This window comes from Coccinella septempunctata, chromosome 1, assembly GCF_907165205.1.
Source record: "Coccinella septempunctata chromosome 1, icCocSept1.1, whole genome shotgun sequence".
Lineage (NCBI taxonomy): Eukaryota > Metazoa > Arthropoda > Insecta > Coleoptera > Coccinellidae > Coccinella > Coccinella septempunctata.
The window spans coordinates 31737949-31759149 of NC_058189.1; the positions used below are offsets into that span (position 1 = coordinate 31737949).

Below are 21201 nucleotides of genomic sequence, written 5' to 3' on the forward strand. Positions count from 1 at the left end.
TGCCTTAGAAAACCGTAGAATAGTTGTCTGTTGAACTAACCCTTTCATTTCATCATTGTTCGAAATTCGAACATTATTGACTTGAGAAGACTGAGTCGAAGTTGGAACATTTACAACAGGAAAATAAAAGAAACAATTTTATTGTCTTTGGAATTCCGGAATCTGATAATTCAGAACTGAAGAAGAAAATTGTGACCATGTGTCATGAAAAGATGGTAAACATTGATGCACAATCTATAAAATCCTGTTACCGTTTAGGGAAAGTAGTAAACAACAAAATACGTCCGATTGTTGTTAAATTCATGGATGAATCACATCGTGTCTGTGAAAGAAGATCTAACTAGAAAGCGAATCGAACTCTTCAAGTATGCCTTAAGAAAAGTTCCCAAGAATGTGTGGACTGTCGACGGGATACTTAAGGTTAGAACTGAAAAAGGTGTAATTTCAGTATATGATGAAAGGGACATAGATAGCTTAGTTTGAAAATTGAATTGATAGTTTTTAGCAATGTAATTAAATTATTTGTATATTTTGTATCTACTTTAATTTCGCCTAATATATCTCCTACTTGAAAAAATACCAATGGTTAGTTAATACAACTTTATGTACCTCTGAGGCGAAACAAAGTTCGCCGGGCCAGCTAGTATTCAAATATGTATGCTAAATCGTTATTTCTAAGTTTTGATTTTTGTACACTTGTCGGGGTTATTCACAATATCGATCGGCCGACACTAGATAAAGAATTTTTGTTTTTCAATCTACATATATGTATTTATATTTTCGTTTTTATTTTATATTCATTTTTCACATCTACCGTTGTAATTATTTTATGGATTGCTTCGAATCAGATTTGGATGACAGAAGGAACGAGTATTTTGATGTTGATGATGCTAGAAAAGAGTTTGATTCTGATAAACTCCTAAATTTGGTAAATTTTAATATACGTAATATACAAAAAAATTATAATAATCTGTTGTTATACATGAATGCTTTGGATCTCGATAAATTACATGTAATTGTTCTGTCGGAGTGTTGGGAATTGTTTGAGGAATCTAATTATAATATTCCTGGTTTCAATGTATATTATAATTGTTCAAACTACAATAAAAATGACGGCTTATTGGTGTATGTAAAATCGTCTATAGATGTGTGTGTTCAAGTTGTACATCTTTCAGAAACTAATCTGTTACATTTGAATGAAAAAAAATATAGTTTAACTGCTTCATACAGACTCACTTCTACTAGTATGAGACTTTATATTTAAGAATTGCAAGATTATTTAGCGAATCTCGTCTTCGTGGATGTTGACATTTTTGTGGGTGACATAAATATTGATATTGGTGGTGAAGATAGTTTAGCATATCGGGCATGTATTGGGCAATATGGATTCATTTCTCAGATTAATTCACCTACGCGGGTTACTAATATTTCGGCCACAATAATTGATCATATTTTTGTAAAACTCATAGGAAACACTCGTAAATCGTTAATGTTGTGTCCAGGAATAATCAAAACTTCGATCACCGATCACTGGGCAGTTTTTCTGACGGTCAGGACAGCGTCCATTGAAAGACATGTTGTATATGAAGCCCCAGCAAAAAAGACCTTCATTGATAAAGACAATCTAGTCTCTCAACTGATGAATGGAGAGCTGGCAACAGGTCCTTGATAATCCTCAGACTGCATGCATTAACTTTTTGAATTCTTTGAAAAAATATATATAGAGAATTCAACATATTCAAAAAACATCGAGACAAAAAATCATAAAAGAAAACAACCTTGAATTACAATCGGGCTTATAACATCTATTAAACGACGCGACAAAATGAAGGTATGACTGAGAAAGAATTTTAATCCTGAAAATAACCGAAAATTTTGTGAGTATAGTTTGCTGAATAATTTGATAAGGGAAACAAAGGAATCGTATTTTGTGAAAAAATTTGAACTAGCAGGTAATAATACTAAGAAATATTGGGAAACTGTGAATGAAATGAATAATACATATAAGATCAATTCTGATATTCCCCCTAAAATAGTTGATGAGGATGGTTGTTCTGTCACTAAGTTGGAAGAAAAGGCGGATGTGTTCAACAGGTTTTTTGTTGATGTTGGTAAGCGATTAGCTCAAGGTATTACTAGATCTTCGAATTCTAATGCTTTGGTGGTTCCTCCGAATCCATTTTCTATATTTCTGGAGCCGGTTGATGAGAATGAGATTGTGAACACTATCTCCTCACTGAAGAATGGTGCCTGCCCTGGACCAGATGGTATTGCTTCATCCCTTATTAAGCGGATTCACTTGTTTGTTTCGAAGCCTCTCGTACATATAATTAATTTATGCTTTTCGAATGGTGTAGTACCATCTGAATGGAAACAGTCGCATGTGAAATGTGTTTTCAAGTCTGGTAATAGATCTCAAATGACGATTTACCGCCCAATCTCGATTATAAATAATTTCGCGAAAATATTCGAGAAATGTCTTAAAAAAAATTGACCTCGTTTCTTGAAAAGACTGATATGCTGAGTGACAAACAATTTGGTTTTAGGGAAAACATATCAACCATAGATGCTTTACAGGAACTCATTGGTGGGGTCATTCATAATATGGATAAGAATAAGAAAGTCCTTTCTGTTTTTTTGGACTTAACAAAGGCCTTCGATACGGTTGACCATCGTTTGCTTTTTGACAGATTGGAGAATGCTGGTATCAGGGGTGTTGCATTAACGTTATTTAGGAGTTATTTGGATGGCCGGTTTCAGTGCGTCAAGATGGGGGATGTATTGAGTCAACCACTGCTGGTTGATATTGGTATTCCACAGGAAACTGTATTGGGTCCAACCTTTTTCTTGTTTTTATTAATTGGCTGCTTCGTGTTTCAAATCTAGATATTTTGGCTTATGCAGATGATTCTGTTATAACCTTCAAAGGGAACACATGGGAGGAAGCTTATCAGAGTGCAGTAAGGGGATTGAAGTTCATTTATGCTCAGCTGTCACACTGCTTGCTGAGTTTGAACACCTATAAAACAAGATTTATAGCGTTTTCACTTACGGCGTCTGATCAGCCTGACTTTTGGTTTATAAGTTTGCATGGGGATGGGTGCGACCGATTTGTATGTCGTTGCCCGACAATAGAGAAAACTATGTCAATTAAGTATTTAGGGGTCCTCGTTGATCAGCATCTAAGATGGGGTGAACACGCTGCCTATCTAATCGGGCGACTCAAGAAATTGTTCTACATATTTTATAACACCAGGAGTGTTCTATCCAGGGAAAAATGTTTTCGTGTTTATGAGGTACTTGTATTGTCAATATTGAGATACGGCATTATAATGTTGGGTGGTGTGAACAGGAATAACATGGGTGGTCTTGATGTTGTCAATAAGGCCTTAATTAAAACAATCTTGAAAGTTGGTAGAAGGTTTGGAACTAAGAGGCTTTATATAGAATCTGGACAATTGAGCTTGAAACAGTTATACATATATGAAGTATTGTTATATCAGATCAAAAAGAAAAAACAATTTGTTCACCACGAGTTTCAAACCAGACAGATTCTGCGTAAGGATCTAGTTGTTCCTCGGTTCAATAAAAAACACTTACAGGGGAGTCTGGTATATTATGGCCCCAAATTGTATAACCTCCTTCCCCAAGAACTTAGGGCATCATCGCTAAATGTAAAAAGCGGAGTTTTTAAATACCTGCTCCGAAATTGCGTGTTTCTGAATTCTGATAGATTCGAAGCTACCCTATTGGAGTAATTTTGTTTTGGATATACATATCGTTCAATTAGTCATTTATCTTCGTGTTGCTTTTTATTAGTTTTAGGGATCTTATTGAGAAATTTTACATGCTTTATATGGTTATAGGGAGAATGTTCATCACTTATGGTTGCAGGGTATGACAGCATACAAGCTTGCATATTCCTTCAAGATTGTTCAATATTAATTTTGGTTGTATACTTTTTGATGAATAAATTGAAATAAATTGAAATTGAAAAATTTAAATTTCAAATTATCCATTCCGATATTCATTTCCGATGGAAAATTCTATTATAATTCGAATTGATGAATAATCGAAGTGGATCACGGCACCAACCGAAATCTGCTGACGGGAAGGAACACGGTACAACAACCGGGGACTTCATTTCCACAAGGATTTCGAATGACATCCTAAATTTGTGGTCCTTAACGAACTGTGTGGGAGCTATTGATGGCAAACATATTGTTATGCAGGCACCTTCGAAGACAGGGTCTTTATTTTTTAATTACAAAAAATCCTTTAGTATAATTCTATTGGCAGTCTGTCATGCCAAGTACAATTTTATTCATGTAGATATTGGTGCCTATGGTTCGCAGAGTGATGGTGGTGGATTGAACAATTCATCATTTGGCCAAAAATTATTCGATAATGACCTCAATATACCCCCACCCCGAGAGTTACCATACTGCCCAACAAATACAAAAATTCCACTTTTTTTTGTTGGTGATGAAGCCTTTCCTCTCGGGGAAAATCTAATGAGGCCTATCAGTAAACCCAGAGTAGGTTCATTAGCTCGGGAAGAAAGAATATTCAATTATAGACTTTCTAGAGCTAGAAGAACAATTGAAAATACTTTTGGCATCATGGTTGCTCGGTTTAGGATATATCATCGGGTCATCAATGGCAATGAAGGAACAGTCGAAGGAATAGTAAAGGCTACTGTATGCCTCCACAATTTCATACGTCGAGAGGAAAATGAGATGTATGTTAGTGATGGAGATATGGATAGGGAAGTAGGCAGCACTATAATACCTGAAAGATGCAGGAATGATATTGCGAGTGATACCGCATTTCAGAACGTTCCCTTTCGGTTAGGGGCAAGAAATGCATCTTCACCAGTTCTCACTATGCGAAACCTGCTGAAAAATTATTTGAATGAAGCAGGAGCATGTTTTGCACCTTGGCAGTGGGAAGTAATTGACAGAACTAATTAATTAGTTATTTTATATCAATAAATAACTATCATTTTTATGATATTGTTATGTAAAAAATAAACAAAATTAAATAAAAAATGAGATACATTTATTTGTCTACGTTAATATTAAGAAAAATTTACATATTCTGAAACATAATCAAAAATGATACAATATTGTTATGTAAAAAAATTATTACAATCAAATCTAAAGTGAGGTATTTTTATCTGTCTACTTTCATGAAATATTATGAAAAATTTACATATTCTAAACATACTCAAAAATGATACATAAAAATCACATAGAGAGAGAAACATTGCTAGAATTTTCATTTGCTAGCCCTTAAATTTCTCTTGAAATTTATTACCATCATCTGAATGTCTTCTATTAAAATTTTGGCATGTGGTTCACCAATGTCTTTCAATTCTGATGCCAAATATTTAGAAAATAATTCATATGTATCAGTAAAATTGGCTTTTTTCTCTGTAATGCTCTTTATGCTACTAGATAAATCCATAAGAAGCGAGTCAATTTCACTGACTTCACTGCTATCCGTCGTACTTGCATCAGAGTGGTCTTTTCTATGTTTCGGAATAGGACTCCTGAATGTACTGCTACAGGACTGCGAGAGGAACCTGCATTTTCAGCAAATTGAACATATATATGTTCTTCTTCAACATCTGATACTTCCACTTGTTCGTCAGGGATATTCGAAATGGTCTCCCTATTTGCTTCTTCACCATATTTATACAGGGAATGAAAGAAGCTCATGAGGGGCCATACAGGTCTGCTATTAGCAGGAGCACCACTTCTCTCAAGTTTCTCTTTAATGAGAACTTCCCTTCTATATTTCTCTCGTAGGCTTTTAAACCTGGACTTTGCTTCCATCACTAAAACGTAAATAAATTATTAGTACTTGATATTAACATTAAGTTTTTAATATATTACCTGTGCAACCTAAGGTGTTACATATACATATCCAACAATTTTCTTTTTGTAAATTTGATTTATACCCTTTATCCTTATTGTCGTACAAGGGCTTAAAATTCGAAATGCACTGTAGCAACGCTTCATCATCAATTTCACTTCGTACAGCATCCATTATTGTTTTACATCACAAGTAAACTAACTTTAACAACACAAGGAACAGAAAGAAGGGAATAAACGAAAATTCGAACCTAATGTTATTGGTTCACAAACAGTTTCTCAATTCTTTCTCTTTTCGTTTTCAGTTTCACTGAAAGTTAGGTTATCTTCTTATATGGCAGATTTGCTACAAACTTCATAACGCATGCGTTTAATTGAAGTCCGAAGTTGATTGTGAATGGTAAAGTACGTGCCAACTTTCGTGCCGAAGTGCACTTTGGCCCGCGAATTGATTGTGAATCCAGCCTCAATGTCGAGGGATCAAACTCTGAAAAAAATATTTTGCTGTGTAAAAGTGATGCGTGAGGTCATTCCGACTGCGAAGAAAAAAGCCTTCACCTTTAATATTCTGAGCATTCTGAGGGGTCAGACGATAATTTTGAGCTGGGGGGAGTGCTAGAGATACATGAGACTGATAATGAAGATGAGATAAAAGTAACGAATAAAAATATTTCTACGGCAAGAACCGCCGTTCTTTCTTGCTCAAGTCTGACTCGACGGACAAGTCGAGTGTGCGTGTGGTGTTTCACAAGGGTCTATTATGGGACCTCTTCTTTTTTTATTTCACGTTATGGATACGAATGAGGCTGTGGTTAGTTCTGAGTTATAACGGTATGCTGACGACTCTCAATTACATATACCTCTGAACTTCAATCACTTATCATCGAGATGCCAAAAAAAGTTGAGGCGGATTTGTCAGTTTGCTACAGATCACAATATGAAATTAAACGCATCGAAGTCTTGCATTGTAGACCTCGGATGAAAATCGGATGACTTCAGTGCAGGATAATTTTAAACCTCAGTTGAATGGTTTACTCCTGCCTGTTGTTCTTATTTTACGTTGGTTTAATTTCTAAATTCAATTATGTTTATTTTTCTTTCGTATCGAAACGATCGTTGAATCAACTAGTCAGTTTCTATAATTAATTCTCCTTTTTCTTTTCATTCATTCATTTGTTTATATTTCAATTCATTATCGGCAAATACGCTGGGAAATCTCGGACTGCATATGGAGACATATAGGCGAGATTAGTATAACTTCTCGATTGACGAAATAGTGCTTTCAAATACCTCGAAAGATAGCAAGAAGTGCCAGCTCCCCATTTCTGGTGTTCATCCCAACAAGGTAGGTCGAGTGCTTCCAGCGTATCTTTATATTTTCTATTTTCATTTTTCTCTCATATTCTCTGGATTCTGATTTATCTTTCCAAGTTCATCCCAGGAATAAATTGGGAGTTGGCTATGCTCGTCTAAAAAAAGTATATCGGTTCTGAACATATTAATCTAGTAAGTCTAAATATCAGCATTGTGATTCCTTGGTGCTATCGATGTTTGACTATGCTGATGTAGTCTATAATAGTTCGTTGATTCTATACTTCATTCAATTTTATTTTAGCAGTCGGTTGGCCATGGAAATTTGACACATTTTACTCTGTATAGTACGAAAATGTGGGGTTATGAAGCTTGTCAAAACATTTTTGGGTTTTAAATCAACGCTATGTTGCCCGTTCCACGTAAAAGTTTCTGTTATTACGTATTTTATCACAATGTCGAATCTCTTCGGAAAATATGTGACGAACATAATTGAAGTTTATACAAACTGTTTGAAGGCATACCAAATCCAGTTATTTGCATGGAAAACACAAGAGATCAGTATAATATCATAATATGCACTAGCTTGAGGAGAGTTAATGTTCGTTAACCTCATGTTTCTTACATCATTTGTAGATTTCAAAAATATCAACCCGAAGATGAAATGCATATGATGTAGTGGTTGGGAATGGGTATCTCCCGAAGGAATTAACAGATAATTACAATAATGTTAAATTCTTCAACAAAAATCATCTTGCATCAATATAAGTAAAAGGAATTGAAGGAAGTTTCAAGTTAAGATGCAACTTCACCGTTGAACAAAAATTTGACATGAATAAACAAGTAACAGGACAACTTGCGCGTATTTGTGGCTATTCATATTAATACATTGATATAATAATAATAATTAGGTATTTATTAGTACCTTAAGACATTTACATTGTATAGGACAAGTCAAATGAAAAATAGAAAAATCCATTTTAGGGAACTTATTCTCCGATGACATTTATCGAAAATCCTGTAGTAAACTTTTCGCATTAATTCACTCAAACATAAAATTCTCAAATGCCACCACTTTTTTGAGTCTCTCAATAGAAGGAAGTTCTTTGTCATCGTCTTTATTCATAATCTTTCTGATTGTGGAAATATCCAGCTGAAATATAAGTCGTTTAGATTCAGATGAAACATTATATAAATTCTCTTACATTGAATATGTTCGCTACCGTCTGAAGTATTGTGGATTTTAGAATATCAGGGTATAACATACTGAATGAGAGGACCTGAATTATAACTAGCACTTCCTGAAACCCTGTCTCTTTTTTCAATCACTTTTGGCATTTTCGAATTTTCGTAATAAAAATAATTGATATTAGTTGTGGCCAAAGATTATAAAGTAGAAAGATAGGAAACGCCCTCATATCGCTAGTACTAAAAACCGACTACATTTTGGCCAGTGAAAACACATTTGACAATGAGATGGCGCTGAAAACGTATTATCAATACAGAAAAACTGTTTAATAACAGTTTTCTGTTTTATAATTGAGGGGCGCGAAATTCGAATTCTATTCCTTGTATTGATTTTCAATATTGACCTTGTTGAGATCGGAAAACAAACATCCTGAGCGATAAAACAAGAGGATGGTTTTGTTTTGTAACCAGGATGTTAGTTTTCATCTGAACATTGTTTGGAATCGATTGGTATCAATGGAATACTCTGTTGGATGTGATAAATTTATTTGCAATCTAAAAAAATTTACAAATTGAATTTGTACAATTTATATTAGAAATTGATATGAACGAATATTCAATTTACCGTCATAGGATACACATTTCCGTTACTTACATATTATGTAGATTAGACGAACTTCAGTGAGACAAGGTGTTATAAAAAGTGCTCCGTGATTAAAACCGATTCAAACGGCAATTACGAGCGTGAAATCGATTAAAACTGTTGCAGTGGATACTACAAAGTAGGTGGATTAGATCAGGCTAAGTTTCAGGAAAAACATAAGAATGCAAGGAAGATGACAGCCAACAAGAAGGAATGGTCGAAGTTCGTTTACGAGGGAAGAATTTAATATTTGTTTTTTTTTTTGTTTTTATACCCTACACCATTTCATGGTAAAAGGGAATCGATTATATATATACATATTATTAACAAAATTTTCAGAACGGTATTCAAGCCCGTCAGTATAATTTCTTCATGCTTTTTTATGATTTCTTCATGGTATGGTCTCTTTATGGCACAATATACAAATTGATTGACGAATGAATAAAACACTCACAGAAGGTTTCATAAAACTTTGACTTTCCAAACGACAATTTGACAATCACCCGATTCCCAAATCGAAATCCATAAAACTTTTGCATTTCTGAATATATTGAAGGCAATTGAGAATCTTTGAATGGACGTATAAAAGTCATAATTTCCCCTAAATGAGCCCTTCATACGAGGGATGCTTCCTGCATACAACTATTTACGTGGATGAACAGTTCTCAATCGACTTGCAGTAAAATGTTCATTGCACATGGTGTAGTCAGTAGTGTTTGCAGGCCTCTACTCCCTGAAAATTTTATCCACTTCGTAGCACTGAAAGTAAAAATCAATGAATGACCGAGTCACATGTTACCAGTTTTAATACTTACATTCCCATTTTCCTTAGTAAAATTCCTTTTATTTGATCCACAGTTCTTCACTATACAATAATTTTCGAACGATATTTTGAGGTTTTCGCCAAGAAATTAGACACAAATTTCAATAATCAGCAACTAGAACGGGCTTGAAAAACAAAAGGCGATACGAGGTTGTCTATGGATACGAGATTCAAAACATTCAAAACCTGTTTGATCAAAATGGCCACATGACTCTGACATCTCGCAAAATTTCATATGTCCCTCGAATTAAAATTTTAACCAGTCTTAGGGCCTTAAACAAACATTTGAAACACAGATGGCGCTCGCATCACTCTAGTCGCTTCGTTTCCTATCTTTCTACTCTATAATCTTTGGTTGTGGCAACGGCGTTATGACATTAACGACATTTCATGAGTGCCAACCTAACTTCGTTCTAGTTACAAAAACTTGAGAAAATTATTTCATGGCCAACCGACTGCTAAAATAAATTTGAATGAAGTAGAGGTTTATGTAAGTCGATACAAAAATTGCAGAATTCTTGCCAGCTGAAAAATCAATAATATTTCAGACAAACACAATAACATTCCTTTATTGTAACAAATTGAGCTTATGAAAGTAATTATAGAAAAGGCAGGTGTGTGCAACGTACCGTCAATCGAAGTAAAATGTGAAAGATGTTAATCATCTAATCATGAAAAATTTCGCAAAAACAAATCCTCTATATATTATCGTGATCAGGATCAGGAAAGGCACGCAATGTAGAACAGCGTGGGATCAAACTAACCTATGGTATAGGGGTACAGGAAACGGAAAATGGAACTATCCTAATCAAAAAGGAGACTTCAAAAGTATGGCGGGAAAATTCAAAATCGGTCAAATGAAAGGGGATATAAGCTTGAAGATATTCTTGGATGTACTGAAATCTAAAGTGTTGTTTAAAAGATGATTACTGTTTTTCTCCTTTAATATTTCATACTGTTCAAGAAGGGTTAACTTAAAGTAATTATTCTCAGCATGTAAAATCTCTAGGTTGTTGAAATCTGTTTTATGATTATGTTCTATAAGGTGTTCTCCAAGAGATGAATGAGGTCTATTTTTCTGGTGTTCGTTAAATCTTTTCTTCATGTTTCGGGTTGTCATACCGATATAAAAGGATTCGCAATCTGCGCATGAAATCTTATAAACTCTGCTAAATTGTTCATTGTCAGATTTAGTCTTGCAGTTAACCAATATATTCTCTAGGGTTTTATGTCGCTTATTAGTGATGTGAAAATTATATTTTCTTAGAGTTGTACATAATTTGTGATTTAAACTCACATAAAAAGGTGTTGAAATAAAATGTCCTTTATCTAATATATGTGGGTAGATTTCTTTAATTGTCAGTTTTCTTTCTATAGATTCAAAAATGTTGTCCAAGAATTCATCTTTGTATTGGTTGTTTCTCTCAATCTGATATATGGTCTTTAACTCTTTTTTATAGTCTTCTTTAGATACGGGGACTTTAAGAAGTCTCCTGAACAAAAATGTGAAGGCCGCTCTTTTTGCAGGGGGTGCATGGTAGGAATTGTAAGGTATGATCGAATCAGTTTGAGTGGGTTTTCTGTATAGGTTGAAGGAGAAAACATTGTCCACATTTAAGGTTATAGTCAGGTCAAGAAAATCGATAGAATTCGATAAAGACCTCTCCAAGGATAATTTGATCTTAAATTTGGAATTTATTAAGTCGAAAGAATCTGTGAGTTCTTGATCAGTATCAGTTCCATACACAAAAGATGTCATCTACGTATCTTTTCCACATAATGATATTCTCACTACCTGGTAGTCTCATTATTTGTTCTTCTGTTTTGTCTACATATTTATCTGCGATAAGTCCACTGGATGGTAGACCCAAAGGTAAACCGTCCTTCATTGAATAGATTAGATGGAACCATCAAAAATAAAAAAGTTTTGCTCTGTAATCAGTTCACAAAGTTTACTAATGTTATCTATATCTGCACTATTTAGATTCATGTAGTTGTCAGAATTAACGTACTCAACCAGATATTCTCTGAGTAACCTAAGTGACTCAACAACTGGAATATTAGTGTACAAATTAACAATGTCAAAAGAAACGAGAGTGTAAGTCTTATTTGGATCTAATTTAGTGACCTTAATGTGTTCTATCAACTCTAAAGTGTTCTTTATTGAATAAGATGAACTATATTTGAGTGTATTAATAAAAAGGTGGTTGATAAATTTAGATATTTTATGACATGGTGAGGAAATTGTAGAAGTTATTGGTCTTATGCTTTTATCAGGTTTATGCACTTTTATCAGACTATATAATCTCGGAAGGAGAGGATTCTCCTCTTTTATAGAATGAATTGTCTCGCCAAGCTTTTGTAGGGTTGGAAGGGTTTTCTTTATGGTGTCATTGACCTTATTACAATATTTCAAAAAAGGATTATTTTTGCTTTTGATTATATCATTGTCATCGAAAAATTTGATTGTTTTATTCTTATCTGCCTTGGTCATTATGAGGTTGTTTTCAGCTATTTTCTCTTGTAATTTCTTAATGGTTTTCTGTAAAAGGAAGTTCACTTTAAGTTGTTCGCGGTTGCACACCTCTACCTTTCTATTTCTGAAAAATCCTAGGGTCCTCGCTACATCCTCTGCTATTGAATCATAACAAGGGTTGTTCCTGGTCTGCACTTCGATATCAATGGCTGTCTTGAAAACATCTAGTGAATGAGGTATTGGCGAGAATTTATGTCCCAAATTAACAATCTTCATTTCATCTTCGTCTAAGTTTATGTTAGAGAGGTTGGTGAATCTGTCATGGAAAGTATGATTATTTAGTCCTGATTTACTTGCATCGTTTCTAATTTCTTCTGTCCTTGTTTGTAGGGAATTTCTTTTGTTATCAATTAGTCTTTTAAGTTTTGAACGTCTCCTTTGATCTGATTCATAGTTATGTCCCCCTATCTAAAGAAGACTATAAAAAAGAGTTAAAGACCATATATCAGATTGGGAGAAACAACCAATACAAAAATGAATTCTTGGACAACATTTTTAAATATATAAAAAGAAAACTGACAATTAAAGAAATCTACCCACATATATTAGATGAAGGAAATTTTATTTCAACACCTTTTTATGTGAGTTTAAATCACAAATTGTGTACAACTATAAGAAAATATAATTTTCACATCACTAATAAGCGACATAAAACCCTAGAGAATATATTGGTTAACTGCAAGACTAAATCTGACAAAGAACAATTTAGCGGAGTTCATAAGATTTCATGCGCAGACTGCGAATCCTTTTATATCGGTATGACAACCCGAAACATGAAGAAAAGATTTAACGAACGCCAGAAAAATAGACCTCATTCATCTCTTGGAGAACACCTTATAGAACATAATCATAAAACAGATTTCAACAACCTAAAGATTTTACATGCTGAGAATAATTACTTTAAGTTAAACCTTCTTGAACAGTATGAAATATTAAAGGAGAAAAACAGTAATCATCTTTTAAACAACACTTTAGATTTCAGTACATCCAAGAATATCTTCAAGCTTATATCCCCTTTCATTTGACCGATTTTGAATTTTCTCGCCATACTTTTGAAGTCTCCTTTTTGATTATGATAGTTCCATTTTCCGTTTCCTGTACCCCCATACCATAGATTAATTTGATCCCACGCTGTTCTACATTGCTTGCCTTTCCTGATCCTGATCACGATAATATACAGGATGGCCATTTGAAAACGAAACAGACGAGATTAAGACGAAATGAATTTTTTCGATAGAAATGCTCGGACAGGTCGATTTCTGTTTCGAGGACGAGAACTTAAGATGTAGGTTACGGACGCATAGCGCTTCAACCCTTGCTACTACAACCCTCACCCCCAATTTTTGAATAGGGAAGATGGGGTGAGTGATACCTCATTTGAAAGGTATTTTTATACTTATTTCAGCACAGTAATTGTTTTTTCATTTTATGCATTAGTTCTCGAAATATTCTCAACTAAGTATTTGAAAATGAAGTGGTGTTTTCATGGCACTTGTAGTGTTTTTTTTGTGGAAAATCGACATTTTGAGCTTCAAAACAACCATGACTGTGGCTTCCTTCCTCCAATCCACTGACATAGAAATCTTTAATCAAGATGTCGAACAAACAAAGCGTATTGCGAAGGAGCTCAATCTTGCTGAAACTCAATCTAAATTATCTTCGATATAATTTGCAGTATTTCCAATAACATGCGGTAACACTTGATCGATAGAAATCTCCAAAAAGTCCAAATACGTACATATCTCTAAAATTATCGATTCTCATTTTTTTGAAAAAGATATGAATTCAATAATCAACAAAATGAAAACATTATTGAAGCCAACTGAGAAAACACTTCATAATTAAGTCGGAAATCGTTTCACGAATTGGGACTGGAATATTTCTGTGGCATCATTAATGATTTTATTTTCTTACCTGGTAATCTGATTAGAGATATGTACGTATTTGGACTTTTTGGAGATTTCTATCGATCAAGTGTTACCGCATGTTATTGGAAATACTGCAAATTATATCGAAGATAATTTAAATTGAGTTTCAGCAAGTTTGAGCTCCTTCGCAATACGCTTTGTTTGTTCGACATCTTGATTAAAGATTTCTATGTCAGTGGATTGGAGGAAGGAAGCCACAGTCATGGTTGTTTTGAAGCTCAAAATGTCGATTTTTCACAAAAAAAAAACACCACTTCATTTTCAAATACTTAGTTGAGAATATTTCGAGAACTAGTGCATAGAATGAAAAAACAATTACTGTGCTGAAATCAGTATAAAAATACCTTTCAAATGAGGTATCACTCACCCCATCTTCCCTATTCAAAAATTGGGGGTAAGGGTTGTAGTAGCAAGAGTTGAAGCGCTATGCGTCCGTAACCTACATCTTAAGTTCTCCCCCTCGAAACAGAAATCGACCTGTCCGAGCATTTCTATCGAAAAAATTTATTTCGTCTGTAATCTCGTCTGTTTCGTTTTCAAATGGCCACCCTGTATAGAGGATTTGTTTTTGCGAAATTTTTCATGATTAGATGGTTAACATCTTTCACATTTTACTTCGATTGACGGTACGTTGCACACACCTGCCTTTTCTATAATTACTTTCATAAGCTCAATTTGTTACAATAAAGGAATGTTATTGTGTTTGTCTGAAATATTATTGATTTTTCAGCTGGCCTGATGATGGTTTTTGAAAACCGAAATCGATCGCTTACAGAGGAAAATAAAGTTTTAAATAGAGATAGTGTGTTTCTCATTCTCAACCACATTAATCTTCCTTACTTGAGGCTGTTGTTTAGTGCTCGCTCGCATCACTACACCATAAGAAATGTTGACAACTTTGTTATTCCCCACCACAGAACTGAAAAGTCTTCCGCATATCATTTCCTGTAGCTGCTCCCCAGATGTGGAATGAGCTGCCTAATGACATTAAGCAATTTTCCCCAAGCAAGTTCAGAAGAGTGGTCAGAGCAATATGTCTTGGGAAACAGAGGGATGTCTGCTGAGTACCTTGCTTTGACATTCTGGTTTGATGTTTGATCGTGTCCTCGATTTATTCCCTGCGATTGCGCGCGTACCGTCCGTGACGCCCTCGTTCGAATTGTTGAGGGCCTTCTTTATCCACCTTCGCGGCGCGTATGGTTGTATTTTTATTTTTGTTTCCCTTATGCTTTCCATTCTATTCGTAGCATTGATGACCGGCATGCTATCGATTTTGTCTTTGTTTTCTGCTAGGTGTAGTATATAAGTGTGTAATATATCTAACGGGGCCACACATTACAGAGTTCTGTGCATCGGTTTCTTAATCGTTGTGTGGTCCTATTTGTCATGTTCTAGTTCATGTATCATGTTCATGTTCATGTATTGATTGATTGATATAAGTGGTCAGCATAGGAACCAACTAGAAATGTTCGCGTTTCGCAGCACAATATTTCTACTCTTTTACTTGGACTTGGTGGACATTCTCGAGCTCTGTCTGTGAATGAAGAAAAAAATCAGCCTTTATTGGGTACTAGTATAAATTTGACTCCTGAAAACTGGTTTACCTCTGCGGAATTGGTGAAACTGCTCAAAACGGTGGGGATAACTTATGTTGGAAATATGAGAAAATCAAAGCCCATATTCCTCCAGAGTTTCTCCCTATCAAGGGTAGGCCAGTTGGTTCAACAGTGTACGGCTTTACGGAAAATATGACTCTAGTTTCTTTTATCACCAAGAAAAATATAGCGGTCGTTCTTCTATCGTCAATGCATCTTACTGTAGGTGATGATCTAGAAACTGGAAAACCTCAAATGATAAATTTCTACAACCTCACCAAAGGAGGTGTGATGTAGGAAAAATGCACGATCTATAGCTGCTCCAGAAGAACACAGCGTTGATCCATGGCCTCATTTTATAAAGTACAAGATATCACTCTCGGGGAAGCCTGTAACCCCTAGAGAGCGCGTCCCCAGGTGGCGGATCGGGGGAAGCCTCCCAGATATGGGTGGTAGGAGGGAAATCAAATACCTCCCGTGGACCAACAGGCGGGGTGGATAAGATTCCAGAGCTATGGTGAAAGCAACTTATCTAGAGGAAGGAACCTTGAACAAAAACCTGGCCCTCCTGAACGGGGGTTGAAGCATCGGGCTAACTCCTCGATCTTCGGAAAAAAGTTGAAATGTTAAAAAACCCAGTCAAAAGCCTCGGATCGAATTGAAACTTATAAACCGACGAAAGCAACGGAAAAGGATATCGCATTTTGGAACATGGAACGTACAAGGACACTCCCGGAAGATTAATGAAGTAATGCTCGAATTAGGTAAACAACAAATACAGGTCGCAGTAATAACAGAAACCAAGAAGAAGAGTCAAGGGTCTGAAAACCTTGGTAAATACCATTACTACAGTGGCGTGCCAAAGGAAAAAAGAGCGCAACAGGGAGTTTCAATGGTTATTGCGAGAACCCTCAGAAAGTACATAACATCATGGCAACCAATTAGCGAAAGAATTATCAAAATAAACCTGACATTATATGGCGAAAAAATAACATTAATCGGAGTATACGCGGTCAACGATGACAGTACTGTCAAAGAAAAGGATGATTTTTTCGAAAGTTTACACCAAGAAATCTTGGCTCAGGAGACAGACCTGAAGGCATATGATGTCAGGGTTTTTCGAAGCGCCACCTGCGGTAGTAATCACCACCTCTTGAAAGCAAGAATACGATTCCCCGCAAGAAACAGAAAGCAACACCCCGTAGAACTAGAACAGCACGAAACAATTGAAGAGACACGATATAACCTAGACAGCTTAGAACACGAAAGCACTAGAAGACTTTATGCCAAAAGACTTGATGAGAAACTGGAAGATATTACTTTCGAAAACACTGATGACCATTACAACCACATCAAAAAATGCCTCAAAGACGCTGCAAAAGTAGCCTTGGGGGTGTACGAGGTAAGAAAACATGATAAACCATACTGGTGTGATGAGGATATTGAGGGAGACATCGCAGAGAAAAGAGAGTTAAACCTGAAATACTTGGCATCGAAAAAGCAGGAGGATAAAATGTTGTTTAAGGAAGCTCAACTAAGAGTTAGAAGAAAGATCACTCAAAAGAAGAACGAAACCTGGGAAAGAAAATGTTCAACAATAAACTCATATTTAGGAGGAAGAAAAAGCAAAGAAAGCTGGAAAGTATTAAGGTCACTACGTCAAAACAAAAAGACAGATTTAATATCCCCTATACCGTTACGAAATTGGGATTCATATTTCAGCAAACTGTTGCAGGAAGAGACAGATCAATTCAGAGAAGTCAACCAGCATGAAAATGAAATGTCGTTTTCGGCCTCACCCATCAGAATACAGGTTAAAGAAGTAACGGATGCATGCCAACGCCTAAAAAACAGAAAAGCTTAGGGTCCAGGCAATATACCAGGTGAATCAAACATGCAGTAACACCGGTAAGATCCCACAAGAGTGGAAAGAATCGTATCTTACTCCTATACATAAAAAGGGCAGTAAAGAAACATGTGAGAACTAAAGAGGCATCGCAGTTACAAGCTCAATAATCAGACTTTATGGAAAAATACTTAAGTCTAGAATAGAACAAGAGTTTGCTGATCAGGAAGCTGAAGAACAAGCTGGATTTCGGGCCGGACGGTCAACGATAGATCATCTATTTAGTCGGACTCAAATACTAGAGACATTGTCAGCTGTGAATAAGAAAGTCCATATATTATTTGTAGATTTAAAGAAAACGTACGACTGTTTTCCGCTTATCAAACTCTGGGAAGCATTGGAAACGACAAACGTGAATATTATGATAATCGAAGCCGTTAAAGAAATATATAACAACTCCTATATCAGAATAAAAATAGGAAATAAGCTCTCCAGCGGCTTCTCCACAAATAAAGGATTAAAGCAGGGATGTTGTCTGTCCCCCAAGCTTTTCAAAATCTTCTTGGAGAAAACTCTACTGAGATGGAAACGAAAATGCAGCAATATGGGTATACCGCTCAACAACACCACTATCTACACCTTGAACTTCGCCGATGACCAAGTGGTCATGGCTCAAGATCTCGATGATCTGGAATATATGACCAGGAAAGAATATAGGCATTGGGGACTGGAAGTGAATGTTGCTAAAACAGAGTACATGTGCGTGGGAGGCCCCCAACAAAATATGATTCTAGAGGATGGTCAAGTTATTGAAGGCTGTAAGGGATATAAATATCTGGGAACACAGTTATCCAGTAGCGGGACCCTAGAAGAAGCTATAAAGGAGAGAAACAACCAGGGAAGAAAAGCAATATCTATGCTCAACAGCGTTTTATGGGACAATAAAATATCGAAAACAAATAAACATCGAATATACAACGCTATAGTGAAAAGCATAGTCTCCTATGGGAGCGAAGTGTGACCGCTGAAGGAAAAAAATATACGAACCCTGGAAGCAACAGAAATGGACTTCTGGAGACGTGCGGCGGGCAGATCCCGGATACAACGAATAACTAATGATAGAATACGAGAAATAATGGGTGTCCACCGCACAATAACTGATGACATAAGAACCAAACAGCTGAAATGATACGGTCATGTTCAAAGAATGGCAGATGAGAGACTCCCTAAACAGGTTCTGGATTGGAAGCCAACTGGAAGACGTAAAAGAGGAAGGCCCCGTAAATCCTGGAGAGAAGGGATAGACAAGGACATAGAAATGCTGAATATGCAGAATGCAGTAATATGGTTTAAAACTCTTTTGTTTCTGTTTTTTAAGTGCCTCAGAGATGCATTTTGTTTTTCATAGAAATTCGATGTTTCTATATCACTCTGGACAAACTCGGAATCTTCGTTCAATTACTGCGTTGTTTTTTTAGTGAAATATGTTCATTTTCAAACCACCTTAATTTTTTCTATCCGAAACGGTCTTCTATGAAAGTAGTTGTTCATAAGTCTATTTCCTTGTAATATTTACCTATTCATCAACCAACACATTCTTAAATAATGAATAGAAACATAAGAAGTTGCTATTAATGAATAGAAACATAAGAAGTTGCTATTGAAGAAAAAAATCTCACATTTGATATAGTTCACAATTTTGCGCAGTAGGCTGTGAGACTCCATGTCACTCCTTGCGAAACCAAAATTGTACCTCACCGGTTACGGGTAGATAAGTTTTTGTATGCCTTTGAGATACCATATCCTTATTGTTAGCCATCTCGTCATTGAAGTTTTTGTAACTTATTGCTTGCATTGTTAACTTTCAGTAATTCTTTTTGAACTTGGCCAAGTATATCTGAATTTGGATTTTGAATAAACAAATGTTGAGAAAATATTGTTTCGCTAGTTCGCTAGTGTCTATAGCGCCTTTTTTTATCTTTTATAAGGAAATAATTCAGTCACGAGCTAGTCAGGGACCATACTGTGAACTCTGTTGAAATCCGATTCTGAATCTGGGATAGGGAACGGTACAATGTTTTTGCTTAACTTTCTGTATCCTTCTGTGTGTATTTGAAGTTTTCGACTATTGTTTATGATTCTTAAGGCGTTTAATGATAATTTACTATCGGCAGGAGTTCAATTCTACGAATAATTAGGATAAAATAAATAAAAAATAAATGAATATCTTTTTTAGGCTAGTATGAATACTAGATTCTATATTCTGGACTATTTGATCCATGCTTAGATCTGTATTTAAGATGACAACTTACAGTCTGTGCTCTTATTCCTTTCGGTATTCTTCTTCATTTGTTTCAAGTTCTTTGGAGGTGGGAAGAAGAGTGTTCCGGAAAAGTTTACTTCTTTCTTTCTGCAAATCAAACGTGAAGCGGGCTCGAGTCTATGATCGCTACCGGTGTGTATAGCATTTAGTACCGAGACGTGTCTACATTTATTGCTCGAACGTTCCAGGAAATCTCTCCGTGTGCGGTGTGAACAATGCGTTTTGAGTTTGCTTCATGGTGTCACAAGCAGAGGGGAAGGTTCGAAACGCCACGTTCGAACGTGGCCCACGTTCGAAAATCAAATATCTGACAAATTGGCGAAAGGAATTTTTGGGGGAACTAGTTGGAGGAAATCAGCGTTGCCACACCGACGGAATTTACCGTAGATCGGTGACATTTAGATGGTACCTAAGGAATCTCCGATTTTGTACGATATTCCACGAAATTATTATTGAATTATTTTCAGCTGTTATTTTCCCAATATAGTCACAAAGTCTTCGAAATGATAAAATATTTTCCATCTTTTTTATCATCCCGCAGCAGGTAGTTGTAGTTCATTCGGTTCGCCTCGTAGACTGTTTCTAGTAAAACCATCTTGTATCTATTCGCGCTCTCTTTACATATTTCGAGCGGTACTTTTTCTAACCTCAAAGCAACACATTTTTCTGAAAAACATATCACAACAGGAAAAAATGCACCAATTCTATTTCAATATTTTCAATATACATGACGCAAATATTATTGCATGTTTGAAAATAATATAGGAAAATGAAGAACCATTGAAATATTAATAATATGTTTTATAATATTTTTCTAAAAAACATCCTCGAATTCGAAACGCAAGGAGAACTCTATCGCGTGGATGTCGAGCTAATGTCAGACAAAGACACATCTAAACTAATTGTGAACCTTGTCGTTTTGTGAATTATTGTTTTGAATGGAGCAAGTGGAAGGGTTTGATTCAAAGATTATAGAGTTAGGAAGATAGGAAACCAAGCGTATACACTTGTGGTAGCGCCACCTGGTGGTTCAATTGTGTTACTAAGATGCCAAGAATGGTTAAAATATTTATTCGACGGCCATTTGGAGAAACATAATTTGACTTTTGTAAGATTTGAAGAAACATGG

General features: G+C 35.6%; 2 protein-coding genes across 3 annotated transcripts in view; one reads left to right on the forward strand and one right to left on the reverse strand.

Moving 5' to 3' along the window:
- Positions 1-21201, reverse strand: part of LOC123322616 (GTP-binding protein Di-Ras2) — a 413354-nt gene that overhangs the window by 177792 nt on the left and 214361 nt on the right. The gene's annotated exons all lie outside the window — the stretch shown is intronic.
- Positions 18354-18770, forward strand: LOC123322865. The gene has a single exon (XM_044910922.1). The coding sequence runs from the start codon at positions 18354-18356 to the stop codon at positions 18768-18770; it is 417 nt and encodes a 138-aa protein (XP_044766857.1).

Excerpts from the sequence above, each read along its gene's own strand:
- LOC123322865 (XM_044910922.1), top strand. The coding sequence starts at position 18,354 with ATGGGTATACCGCTCAACAACACCACTATCTACACCTTGAACTTCGCC.